General features: G+C 39.4%; 1 protein-coding gene across 1 annotated transcript in view; it reads left to right on the forward strand.

Moving 5' to 3' along the window:
• The window catches only part of SPTSSB (serine palmitoyltransferase small subunit B), a 32,795-nt gene extending 20,483 nt beyond the window's left edge, over nt 1-12,312 (forward strand). The window contains exon 4 of the mRNA XM_088839333.1: nt 10,739-12,312. Coding sequence (XP_088695459.1) covers nt 10,771-11,001 — 231 coding nt within the window. The 5' untranslated portion in view covers nt 10,739-10,770 and the 3' untranslated portion in view covers nt 11,002-12,312. The remainder of the gene's footprint in view (nt 1-10,738) is intronic.
• The last annotated feature ends 428 nt before the right edge of the window (nt 12,313-12,740 follow it).

Raw genomic sequence — 12,740 nt, forward strand, 5'->3', positions numbered from 1 at the left:
TTCTCTAAAAGAAAAAATATTTCTAGAAAAGAAAAGCAGGTGAACATAGAAGCTTAAGAGTGAATGGCATTTAGCAGGAAAGTTCAGAGAGGTGGAGGTCTTAGATGAATGTTTCATTTCATAGGAAATGGAGAGCTATTGAAGGGTTTCAAGCAGAAAAATAAATCTGTTATTTTAGAAAGTTAATTCCAGCAACAGCATGGAAGAGTGTAAGGTGAAAGGAGACAAGTGGTAGATGGGCTATTACATTAGTCCAAACAAGAGATGGAGAGAGTCCATAGCACTGCCCAAGAAAATTTTTTGCAGTGATGGAAATATTCTGTATCTGTGCTGTCCAATATGGTAGCCATGAGCCACATGCAGCTACTGAGCATTAAAATTTTTAATTGGCACATGTGGCTAGCGTTTGCCAAACTGGACAATGCAGAGACACCTTGAGTTAAACCTTAAAGGAGAGTTTTTCCAACTGCAGGTTGCAATTGGTGGGTTAAGAAATTGATGTGGTAGGGAGTTCTCCGGTGACCCAGTGGTTAGGATTCTGGGCTTTCACTGCCACGTCCCAGGTTGGATCCCTGGTCGGTTAACTGGGATCCTAAAAGCTGTGCAGCACAGCCCCCCAAAAATTGATGTGGCAGTTCACAATTGGTATTTTGTAATGAATGAAGACAATAACACAGAAGACAGCAGAACAGAAATGAATGGAGTAGAACAGAATAGGAAATAAAATGTCAGCATGCACTGAAGAGTATTATTTTGAGAGATGCTTATTTCAGTTAAAGGTATGTGTATATGTGTGTACCACGGATCACAGTGTAAAGTGTACTTTTCTTCTATATTGTGTTTGAAAATGTTTGAAAGTCAGTCTTTTGTGGAAGGCTATTATTTAGCTACATTCAGAGTTATGAGGAAGAGATTTCCAGAAGGGAAAGACAGCATAAGCAAAATTCACTGGAGTTCGGAGTAAGGATAACTGGCTGTTTTAGGACTTTCCTAATTTTTTTTTTGCTTTTGTTAGAACATTAGAATATTTAGAACACTTTTACACCTACAGAAAAATTGAGACAATAACACAGTGAATTACCATATGCCCTGCGCTCAGTTTCTGCTATCAACATCTTACATTAGTATGACATGTGTTACAATTAATGAGCCAGTGTTGATGGGCTATTATTAAAGCCAATATATTACTCAAATTTACTTTGCTTTTAGCTAAAATCCTTTTTCGTTTTTCAGGATTCCATCTAGGCTAAAATACTACATTTAGTTGTCATGTTTCCTTAGGTTGCTTTGGGCTGTGACAATTTTTCTGTTTTTGCCTATTTCTGATGAACTTGAGAGTTTTAAGTACTAAGAATTTTAAGGGCAGGCATTTTGTAAGAGGCTCTTCTGTTGAAAATTTGTCTGGTGTTTTTTTTTCTCATGATTAGACAGGCTGTGAGTTGGGAGAGGAAGACAGGAGAAAAGTGCCATTTTCATGCCATGATATCATGGATACATACTGTCAGCCTGAGATCACTGTTGAGAGTGGCCTTGATCAGCTGACTGAGCTTATCAGTCTCCTCCTCTGTAAATTTACTCACTTTTATCACCACTTTTCACACTGTAGTCTTTGGAAGGAAATCACTCTGCTCCTTCTCTAAATGAATTAGTTAATTAAAGGAAGGCTTTGACTTGAGTCAGTCATATTGAGCTCTTTCTAAAGAAAGCTACTTCCAAGTACAGACACAATCTCTTTTTAGATACAGCATCTCCCTCTGCGGCAGCAGGCAGGATACTTTTCCCACTTCTCAGGTTTTCAGGTTCCAAATATGAAGCAGAGAAAAAGCTGAGTGATTGATGTAGAATTCCAAAATAAGTTGTGAAGGAGTTAGCCCACGATCAATTGTAGATCCTTCTGACTTTTCTCTTTAGTCCCAGATTCTGACATTTTAGAAGGAGATTTAAACCAAAATGTGTTAGGCCCCACACCCACCTAAGGAGGGAAGATTCATTTTTAGCCAGTGTTTAGAAAGGAAAATCCCTTTCTTAGAAAATCCAATCATTTGGAGTACTTTCTTTAGGCAGAGGAGGGCTGCAGGATCAAGTCTTTTGCAGTATTCCCAAGGTAAACACCACCCTGACAAATCATCAAGTACTCATCTTTTATTGTGGTTGCCTAACTTTTTACCACTTCTGTTCCCATGGAGAGATCCAAAACCAAAAAGAGTCCTGAGCAAGCTCAGCCTCTACTTTTGTCCCCACCCTGAAAGTTCCTTTAACAGTGTTCTCATTTCATGACTCATATATTACATGGGTTTATGCGAGTGTATGGGTTTTTTTTATTGCTCTATTTATTCTAACCTTCTCTGCTCAGGCCAGAAGAAAGTTTTGTCCCTGACTAATGTGGATCCCATGTCCCAGGACTTCTCCCTGTCATTGTGAGAGACGAGATTAAAACTTACCTTTCCTCACTGTATACAATCTAGTGAGAGAAAAATCAGTTATCATATTCAGAAATTAAAAAATCATTCTGAAATTAAAAATAGCCACTAAGTCTCCAATCAGTTATGACATAACTTCTTAGGGGAATTCCAAGTCCTCCTGTTTTCTACTATCACTGTGTCTCCATTCATTCCCCGGGTTCCCTGCAGGAATCTCTCTCTCCCTCTGGTTCCCAAGACTCTCTTAATCATTCTCTAATAATCTCTTCCTCCCAGCTTTTTCTCCCCTCAACTTGGCAAAATTCCACTTTGGGTCTTTTATCCATGCTAAGTTGTACACTGCTAACAGGAACCTTGGCTTTTGCCAGTTCCCCGTAATATCTGCAATAAGTGGGCATTCAGACCTTTATTTGACTGGAAGAGAATCTGGGGTTTCAGGAGTCTTGAGTAAGAGGAGAGTAGAATCTGGGGAAATTGAGAGAAGATGGGGCTGAAGTTCTTCCAGATACCTACACACTTGATACCAATGTCTTTGCTCAACTTTGAATCTTTGACAATCACAGAAAACCTCCTCTGGAATGTCTATTTCTCTCATCCAACATCAGTTCACAAAACACAGGGTATTCACCACCTGGAATAATCTAGTCACTTTAATTCTGTTTGACAAACCAATTTGACATCAAGCAATTTAATATCCATTTAATATTTAGCCTCATAGGCTTGACCCTTTTCTTTAAAGTTAATGACTGAGTCTAGGGGATTCTACAGTCTATCCAGCCACTAACATTCTAGGATTCTACTTTAGCTACTTAACACATGGTAAATATTGTCTAAAATGCATATATGTGGAATATATCCAGCTAAATTAAAATTATCATTCTTGGGGACAGTGGCCATGATTGTCTCAGTCACTGTTGAATCTCCAGTTCCTAATGCAATTACCAGGATGGTAGTAAATAAAAAGAAAGGTAGAGAGAGAGGAAAGTCTTTCTCTGGTTAGATTCCATCTTCCTATCTATGTACTTCTTCCATATACAAATCCCTTTACTCGATGCTTTGCTTGCATTTTTGCTAATCCTCACAGCAACCTTAAACAGAAGGGATTGTTATTTCCATTTACAGGTGAGGAACTTGAGGTCCAGAATAATTAAGTAACTGTGCCAAAGTTACATGCCCAGCAAGTGGAGGAGTCAGAACTTGAGCCAGTGCTTAGGCTTAGTCACATATACATACATACATATGCATATATACATATATTTATACACAATTACACATATAAATACACATAGAAATTGAATCACTGCTATACACCTGAAACTAACACAACATTGACAACTATACTTCCATTAAAAGAAAGAAACATTAAAAATCAAACAATGGCCCAGAGAAAGCTTTTCCTCTGGCCCCACAATCCATCGCTCCAGGCAACAGTGCTGGCCTTTGTCCCACCCCCATTTTTTACCATGCACTTCACTGACTGTGTCCCATAGGGGCTCCCAACCCTCCCCACTCACCTGAAGGCATTACACACAGCTTCAGCTAGAGCCAAATCCATCCAGGCCACTGTACTGCTGAACACATACCACCGTGTGCTTAGACAGTGTCACCTTTGAATGCACAACCTCCTTAAACATTTAAGAGGGTTTTAAAAAATCATCAAGTTTAGAGGAAAAATTAAAAGAAGGAGGAGGAAGAGAAAGAACAAACTACTTGCTCCCTCTTTTCCATATACAGGAAATCATCTTTTAAAAAACACATAATTTTTAAATGAGTGATACAAACACGTTGTAAATTTCAGTTTTCTAATAAAAAATTGTGAAAATTAATTGTAAGGTCGAAACGGCCCAATGATGTTAAATAAAAGAACCCAGACACCAAATAGATAAAGTAACAGGCTTTACCGGCTAGGCGCCCCCGGGCGGGATTCCCGGACCTAACAGAGCGAGGTCTGGGAAGTCCGCGCTGAACAAAGGCAAGAGGCAACTTATATAACTTTAGGAAAGATTTGCAGTGGTGGTCTCTCACAGGTCAGTTAGCTGGGGGGCAAGACTGGGTTGGTTGTCTGGTCTGCTCAAGGTTGTGCTGACGCAGCGGAATAGTTCTTGCTGTTTCTGGGCAGAATGCTGTTTCTGGACAGGAGGTTAGGAGGGGGAGGTTAGGAGAGGGTTGATCTCTACCAGGAACCGACACCTCAAGGACACTCCAGCAGTGGGGGAGGGAATGAGAGAACAGAGCACAATAGTCAGAGTCTGGCGGGGCTTTTTCCCCCCCGCAGGCGGGAAAGGGAAGAGGGAGAGGAGAAGTCCAACAATGGCCACTGAGGTCAGACCTTACATTAATTTCATAAAAAAACACATAATTAAAAACAAGGAGATGCATAGTATGCTTAAATAGAGTAAGCATTTAATGTCTTTTTTAGCATTACTAGGATATGCCATCAGGTCTTTTAGGGCAAGTTAATTTCACACTTCGCAGTGAAAATTAAGACATTAAGATGTTTTCTGTTATCTAGTTCTAGGTTGGGCTTTCCTGGTGGCTCAGTGATAAAGAATCCTGCCAATGCAGGAGATGCAGAAGATGCGGGTTCAATTCCTGGTGGAGAAGATCCCCTAGAGGAGGAAATGGCAAGCTACTCCAGTATTCTTGCCTGGGAAAACCCATCAACAGAGGAGCCTGGCAGGCTATAGATCATGGGGTCACAAAAGAGTTGAGCAAAACTTAGCAACTAAATAACAACAATAGCAGTTCCAGGTTCAGTTCAGTCGCTCAGTCCAGGGAATGAAGCCAGGCCCTCGGGAGTGGGAGCATGGAGTCCTACTACTGGACTGCCAAGAAATTCCCTCATTAGGTTTATTACATGAGCCATAATACAGGCATATGTGCAGGGTAGGGTTTGAATGCCAACATTTGTCATTCAGTTCAGTTCAGTTCAGTCGCTCAGTCGTGACCGACTCTTTGCGACCCCATGAATCACAGCACACCAGGCCTCCCTGTCCATCACCAACTCCCGGAGTTCACTCAAACTCATGTCCATCGAGTCGGTGATGCCATCCAGCCATCTCATTCTCTGTCGTCCCTGTCTCCTCCCACCCCCAATCCCTCCTAGCATCAGAGTCTTTTCCAGTGTTACCTGTGGATAATTAATTTCATGCCATTTCTGTCATCTTATTTCCCAAATTCAGCCTGTTTCCCTAGCTTGCTTCTTAGCATTTTCCATGCCCTTTCCCCTCATTTAGTGCTCATTCCTGGCTCCCATCACTGCATGTTTGCTACGTGGTCCAGTTTGCTGCTGCCAAGAAGAGCATCTTCTGTCTGCAATGCCATTTTGGAATAGATTCCTTTTGAAGCTGTTACTACTCAGAAAAAACCACATAGAAGTACTCAAAGTGCAGTTGTTTAATGAATGAATGAATTCTCCTTCCCACATTACTCATCTTAAATTGTCTAAAGTGGTTTTCTTAAATCTTGCATGTTGTCCCATAGGAAATTTAAAAATAGATTCAAAAGGAAGGAAAAACATATTATCTAAGCAAATCTAGAACCTAAATATAGTGTATATTCTAACAATAGGTTGTAGCAGATGGTTTACTAATAATAACCAATTCTCTTCTCACCTTTTCATGACCAACAGTAAATAGATAATCTTTAAAACTGCATCTCATTAATAAGGCGGAAAAGAACCAAAGGAAAAGGGGACATCAATGCTTTTTATTAACTCTCCTACTTTGTGAGACTGGAATGAAATGGGACCATAAAAGCATGTCAGAGGTGACAACTGAGAGGGCTGGGAAATGATTCAGGGCACTGTAGAAATGGGTGAGAATAAAAAAATTCAATCTTAATCCTTTAAATTGTTAGCAATATGTAACCAAGGCTTTACCAGGTATCCAACTTTGGTGTGATGCATGTTGGTATGCTTTAGAGCTGTTGTTTCCTTGATTGTTTGACTTTAACAACTAAAAACAATGAACACTGACCACCTCAGGGTTTCTATGGCTTAGAAACTTGGGTACAAGTTAGCTTAGGGCCTCTAGCTCAGGATCCCTCACAAGGGTACAATCAAAGTGTCCACTGGGGCTACTCAAGCAATAAATTTAATTTTTTAAGAGAAACCACAGGACTGGAAAAGGTCAGTCTTCATTCCAATCCCAAAGAAAGGCAATGCCAAAGAATGCTCAAACTACCGCACAGTTGCACTCATCTCACACGCTAGTAAAGTCATGCTCAAAATTCTCCAAGCCAGGCTTCAGCAATATGTGAACCGTGAACTCCCAGATGTTCAAGCTGGTTTTAGAAAAGGCAGAGGCACCAGAGATCAAATTGCTAACATCCGCTGGATCATGGAGAAAGCAAGAGAGTTCCAGAAGAGCATCTATTTCTGCTTCATTGACTATGCCAAAGCCTTTGACTGTGTGGATCACAATAAACTGTGGAACATTCTGAAAGAGATGGGAATACCAGACCACCTGACCTGCCTCTTGAGAAACCTGTATGCAGGTCAGGAAGCAACAGTTAGAACTGTACATGGAACAATAGACTGGTTCCAAATAGGAAAAGGAGTACGTCAAGGCTGTATATTGTCACCTTGCTTATTTAGCTTATATGCAGAGTACATCATGAGGAATGCTGGGCTGGAGGAAGCACAAGCTGGAATCAAGATTGCTGGGGGAAATATCAATAATCTCAGATATGCTGATGACACTACCCTTATGGCAGAAAGTGAAGAGGAACTCAAAAGCCTCTTGATGAAAGTGAAAGAGGAGAGGGAAAAGGTTGGCTTGAAGCTCAACATTCAGAAAACAAAGATCATGGCATCTGGTCCCATCACTTCATGGGAAATAGTTGGAAAAACAGTGGAAACAGTGTCAGACTTTATTTTTTTGGGCTCCAAAATCACTGCAGATGCTGATTGCAGCCATGAAATTAAAAGACGCTTACTCCTTGGAAAGAAAGTTATGACCAACCTTGATAATATATTAAAAAGCAGAGACATTACTTTGCCAACCAAGGTCCATCTAGTCAAGGCTATGGTTTTTCCCGTGGTCATGTATGGATGTGAGAGTTGGACTGAAGAAAGCTGAGCACCGAAGAATTGATGCTTTTGAACTGTGGTGTTGGAGAAGACTCTTGAGAGTCCCTTGGACTGCAAGGAGATCCAACCAGTCCATTCTAAGGGAGATCGATCCTGGGTGTTCATTGGAAGGACTGATGCTAAAGCTGAAACTGCAATACTTTGGCCACCTCATGCGACGAGTTGACTCACTGGAAAAGGCTCTGATGCTGGGAAAGTTTGGGGGCGGGAGGAGAAGGGGACGACCGAGAATGAGATGGCTGGATGGCATCACCAACTCTGTGGACGTGAGTTTGAGTGAACTCCGGGAGTTGGTGTTGGACAGGGAGGCCTGGCGTGCTGTGATTCATGGGGTTGCGGAGAGTCGGACACGACTGAGCGACTGAACTGAACTGAACTGAAGAGAAACCAATGGCTAAGCAATTAATTAGTACATTTTTAAAAGCTAAAATGTATAGGGAAAAAGGTCAGTGATATTTCTAAAAGAGTGGTTTATCTCATTTATAAAAGTAAAAAGAGTAATTGAAAATATTTTAAACAGATTTTCAGTACATGGTTGATTCTGAATGAGTAATTCCCATGGGAGGGCAGAGGCATAGATTTACTGAAAATTCAAAAGCATTTCAACTTGGCTTTAGAATACAGGGAAGGCAACATGTCTATATGAACCTAAAGCCTCATCCTCTCAAACCCACTACAGCATTCCCGTATTAAAAACCTCTGGAGCCCCCTCACTCATAGGTTCAAGCTTAGGGTGTGTGGCCTCACTCTGGTCATTCTCTCCTCTGCGGTTTTCTCATACTCCCAGTCTCCCTCCCCAGATCTCTGTGCTCCATTCACTGCCCCACCCAACCACCTATCAAACTCCTTCCATCCTCTAACCTTTGAACAAGCACAAGATGAGTCTTCTGTCTTGGTCATTCTCCCTACCTGAATTATGTTAGACTCACAATCATCTCTTGGATTTTACCTCAAATATCTCTTCCTCAGAGACATACTCAGGCTGGATTAATTTTCCCACAGCCCCTTTATACGTTGTTCCTGTCCTTTAGGGCATAATGTAGTTGATAATTATATATTTATATACATTGTTGATTGCTACTTGTCTTCCCAACTGGATCAAGCTTCTTAAGGGGAAGATCTGGGCTTCCCTGAGCCATCATTCTCCCACCTTCACCCAGCATAGTCTGGAACTTCATACCAGATGAATGGACTCTCACGTTCCTGGTCACTTACCTGGCACCACCCTAAACTGTCTAGGTAATGAAGAGGGAGCAAGTATGGGTGTCCATGAATGACATTCTTAAAAATCAAATTTAGTTTGAAACATACAGTTGTCTAATGAAACAGCCTAAAAGCTCAAATAGTCATATCTCCTAATTTTCTCTATCATTCTATCAATGGAAAGTCTTGGTTGCTTGGATAGTATTATTCACTAAAATTATCACTCCTTCTGTCACTCATTTTCTCTAAGATCTTTGACCTTTGCTCTTTCTCTGCAACTAGAATTAGGAATGAAGAACACTGGAGGTAACTTCTCACTGAAATCCACCTGCCAGGGCAATGCATTTATATCCAATTACTTAGTTCCCCACTCTGGCTTGTAGAAAAAATGAGAGACTCACTTTTCTTTTCATAGGAAAGTAAAAACAACTTCAGTTTGTATATCTACTTATTTGGATTATTCTGACCATTATTACAAATAATCATGACCTAGTAACACAAAGGCTTTCCCATTTTAAGTTTTTTTAGAAATTGTCCTTATCAGAAAGGATTACTTATTATCAAAGCAAGCTATTCAAAGTCAGCAATAGCCAACTGTATCCCACTTAGGTTCAGACTATGAGTCATCTCTATTTTTTTTAAGTTAATTACATGTTATTCATTCATTTACTTATTTGTTCAGCAAGTATTCACTGATGAGTGTCTTTATGCTAGGCCTTAGGATCATGAGAATCTTCTCATAACCTGAGGAGTCCATAGTCTTATGCAGCAAAAATATCTTGCTTTTATTCAAATGAGAATCAAAGAAAAGGGAGATACGTTCATGTCAGAACATAGGACTGATCTTCAAAAGATGTAACTGTGATTTGAATAGTAAAAGTCATCAAAGTGGACTTAGATGATGCGGCTATGATATTCTTAGGAGTAAGCAGAACAAGCATAGGTCAGCTTGTATACACAAGGACACCCACCATGTCTGAATGTCTGATGGCCTTCCTTCTAGGAAGTTTTAACTGTGATCCTATCTGAGGACCAACAAAACATTTTTTTGGTTTTCATAAGTTCTCTACCTCCAAACCAAATGCCCATGCAAAGGTACACTTTCAGCTTCCCCTTTGTTTCCAAGGTTCTAAGACCAACCACATGTCAAGTGCCTCACTAGAAAGACTCATAGGACTCAGCATATATTCACACTCACAGCTAAGGTTTATTGTAGCAAAATGATAAACAACAGGATCAGCAAGGAAGAGAGACATGGGCAGAGTCTGAAGAAATTCATTTATAGGCTTCAGATGTTCACTCCCTCCCATGAGTGGACACCCAGAGTGTGCTTCTTTCTTCACTAACAGAAAGTACCATGATACATGTCAAGTTTCTGCCCAGGGCAGCCCATTAGAGACTCAGCACCAAGATTTTTATTGGGGCTGGCTATATGGACACTCTCTGCCTGGCAATTACAAAAATTCCAGGCTCCCAGAATAAAGCAGGTGTTCACCATAAATTACAGTCTAGGCATGGTGAATCATCCTTATCCATTAGGGAATGAAGAGAACATTCCAAAAACCAAGTTCCCAGATGCCAGCCAGGGGCCCTTCTAAAGATAGCAGCCTCAGGCTTGCTGTTTTAACTCTTTCCTGCATACTATTTTTTAAACTTCTCCTTCCAAAATATAGTTGTAGGAAATAGAAATTTCATGTTTATTTCTCTCGATGTACAGGGATAAAGAAAATGTGGTTAGCCTCAGTTGTAAATACTACTATCACTAGAATTATTACTAGCGTTAATGATTTTTAGATAAATATTACTGTTAATAATATTGCTATTAATTCTAGTAGTAATTATTAGTAGTAATGAAAATATTATTAATTCTTATGATTAACATGCTGTATATTATTTCCATGTAATATTCCTATTAGTAATTCACTCAATGATCATTAACCTTCTTTGAAAATTTTTAACATGCTGAGATCTGTGTTCAGTGCCTTCTTTATGTTTTGTTCTAATCTGTTACCTTTTTTAACAGGACAGACTTTCTGCAGCTTGAAGGAACCAGCCATGGATTTCAAGCGTGTGAAGGACTATTTATCCTGGCTCTACTATCAATATCAAATCATTAGCTGCTGTGCTGTCTTGGAGCCTTGGGAGCAATCTATGTTCAATACCATCATACTAACCATCTTTGCTATGGTAGTGTACACTGCCTATGTTTTTATCCCAATCCACATTCGCCTGGCTTGGGAATTTTTCTCCAAAATGTGTGGCTATCACAGTACAATTTCTAATTGATCTTTTCTGCATTCTGCGAACTGGCGTTGCATATGTGTATGTTGCTTCCAACGCATTGATTTAGGTGAATACTGTGGCTTTTTTCACTGTCTAATCTGAAAAGCTCTCCCCTCTCTATGCAGTCTTAGATCCTGCCTGAAATTTGAGATAGGTGTCTCTTTAGGTTCTTTTGTACACACCATGTTGTGCATCAGACCATGGATAACACAATGACCTTACCTCACGTACCGTATTCTTTCAACTTAAATCTATGAGTTTAGATTTTTGTTTTTAATTGGTAAATTGCCTATAAGCTTTTTCTGGAAAATAGGCTCATAAAGAGATCTATCAGAATCATATTTAAAATGCTCCCTTGATACCTATTCTATAGTGAAGGATATATTTTTTAAAAATTTGTTCATAAGCTACAAAGTATCCTATCTTTGTTTACAATATACAAAAATATCTGAATAAATTATATAGACCCGTAAAGTCTTATTTTCTAGTAACCTGCTGATACCTAAAATTCTTTTCCTTCAAGTGCAAAAGAATTGAAGGCACTGGTTGAAGGTAATTAACTCCTTTCAGACATGGTTCATGAATTGTTTCAAATGCCTCTAAAAGTCTGGCTTTATAACAGTTTAAAATCAACAATGTTGATTTTAGATAACCCAGTAAGTATTATAATACAAAATAATTTTAAGCATAAGAAAAAATATATAATCAAAATAAATCCAGATATTGTGATTGTGATGCTGCCTTGCCTTGCATGATGCTGGGGGGGGTTGGGAAAGAGACAAGAAATTGCATCCTTTCTGTGCTTTCACTCAGCGGAGAGGGGGGTAGGGATCATATATTGGGCTACAGGAAGAAAAGCTAATAAATAGGCTGGAAGTAATATTCTACCAGCAAGAACTCGACAGCTTCAGTTAAATGCTTTGATATAGTGGCTCCTTTGAAGAGCAAAAACAAGATTTATTAAATTTCCTTCAAAGTGTTTATCTTAGAAACAAACACAAGTTTTAATTATACTGTTGAGTCAAATGTGAATGCCAAAGAACAAACCTTGCAGTTTTCCTTTCCTCTCAATAAATATTAATGTTAGTAGTTCTGGAGGGTAAAAATATAAATAGATTTTGGACAATATTTGCACCTTTCTTTGTGTTATGAAAGAAAATTTAAAGGAGAGCTAGAGAGAAAAATGTGTGGCATGCCAAATTACCTTGCATGTTTGTTGAAAAACAAAAACATGTTTTGAAGATAAAACAGATCTGAACATGTATTTGTTGATTTTTGCAAAATAAAATTAGGTTTAATTTTATAAATAAAATATCCACCTCCAGATTTGCTTTTTCCTCCTATTGCACTAAATATCTAGATGCTTACATCCATACTTCTCTGCAAACATCATTTCTTACTAATGCAAGGTGGCAACTGGTCTTAAGATGGTAGGGTACGACTACATTTATCAAGAGTCTTCTACATGGCAGACATGTTTTACATGTTCAAATAGGTATTAAGGTTTCCCAGTTACAGAGTAGGAACCTAGAACTTAGAAAAAGTGCATTTTTTGTTCAAGGTCCTTTAACTACTAGTGGCAAAGTCAGGAAGCAAATCCAGGTCAGGACCATACTGGGCCCTGAAATATCTGCCACATAGAAGCCCATGGGAGGACAATGTGAGCAAATGAAAGTTAACTGGCTGAGGGCCCCTGACATGCTAGAAAGCAGAATGTCATCAATAAAAATGGTGAGGGGCTG

The sequence above is a fragment of the Moschus berezovskii genome, chromosome 1 (assembly GCF_049115385.1).
Source record: "Moschus berezovskii isolate FMDL1 chromosome 1, NW_MosBer_1.0, whole genome shotgun sequence".
NCBI classification, from domain to species: domain Eukaryota; kingdom Metazoa; phylum Chordata; class Mammalia; order Artiodactyla; family Moschidae; genus Moschus; species Moschus berezovskii.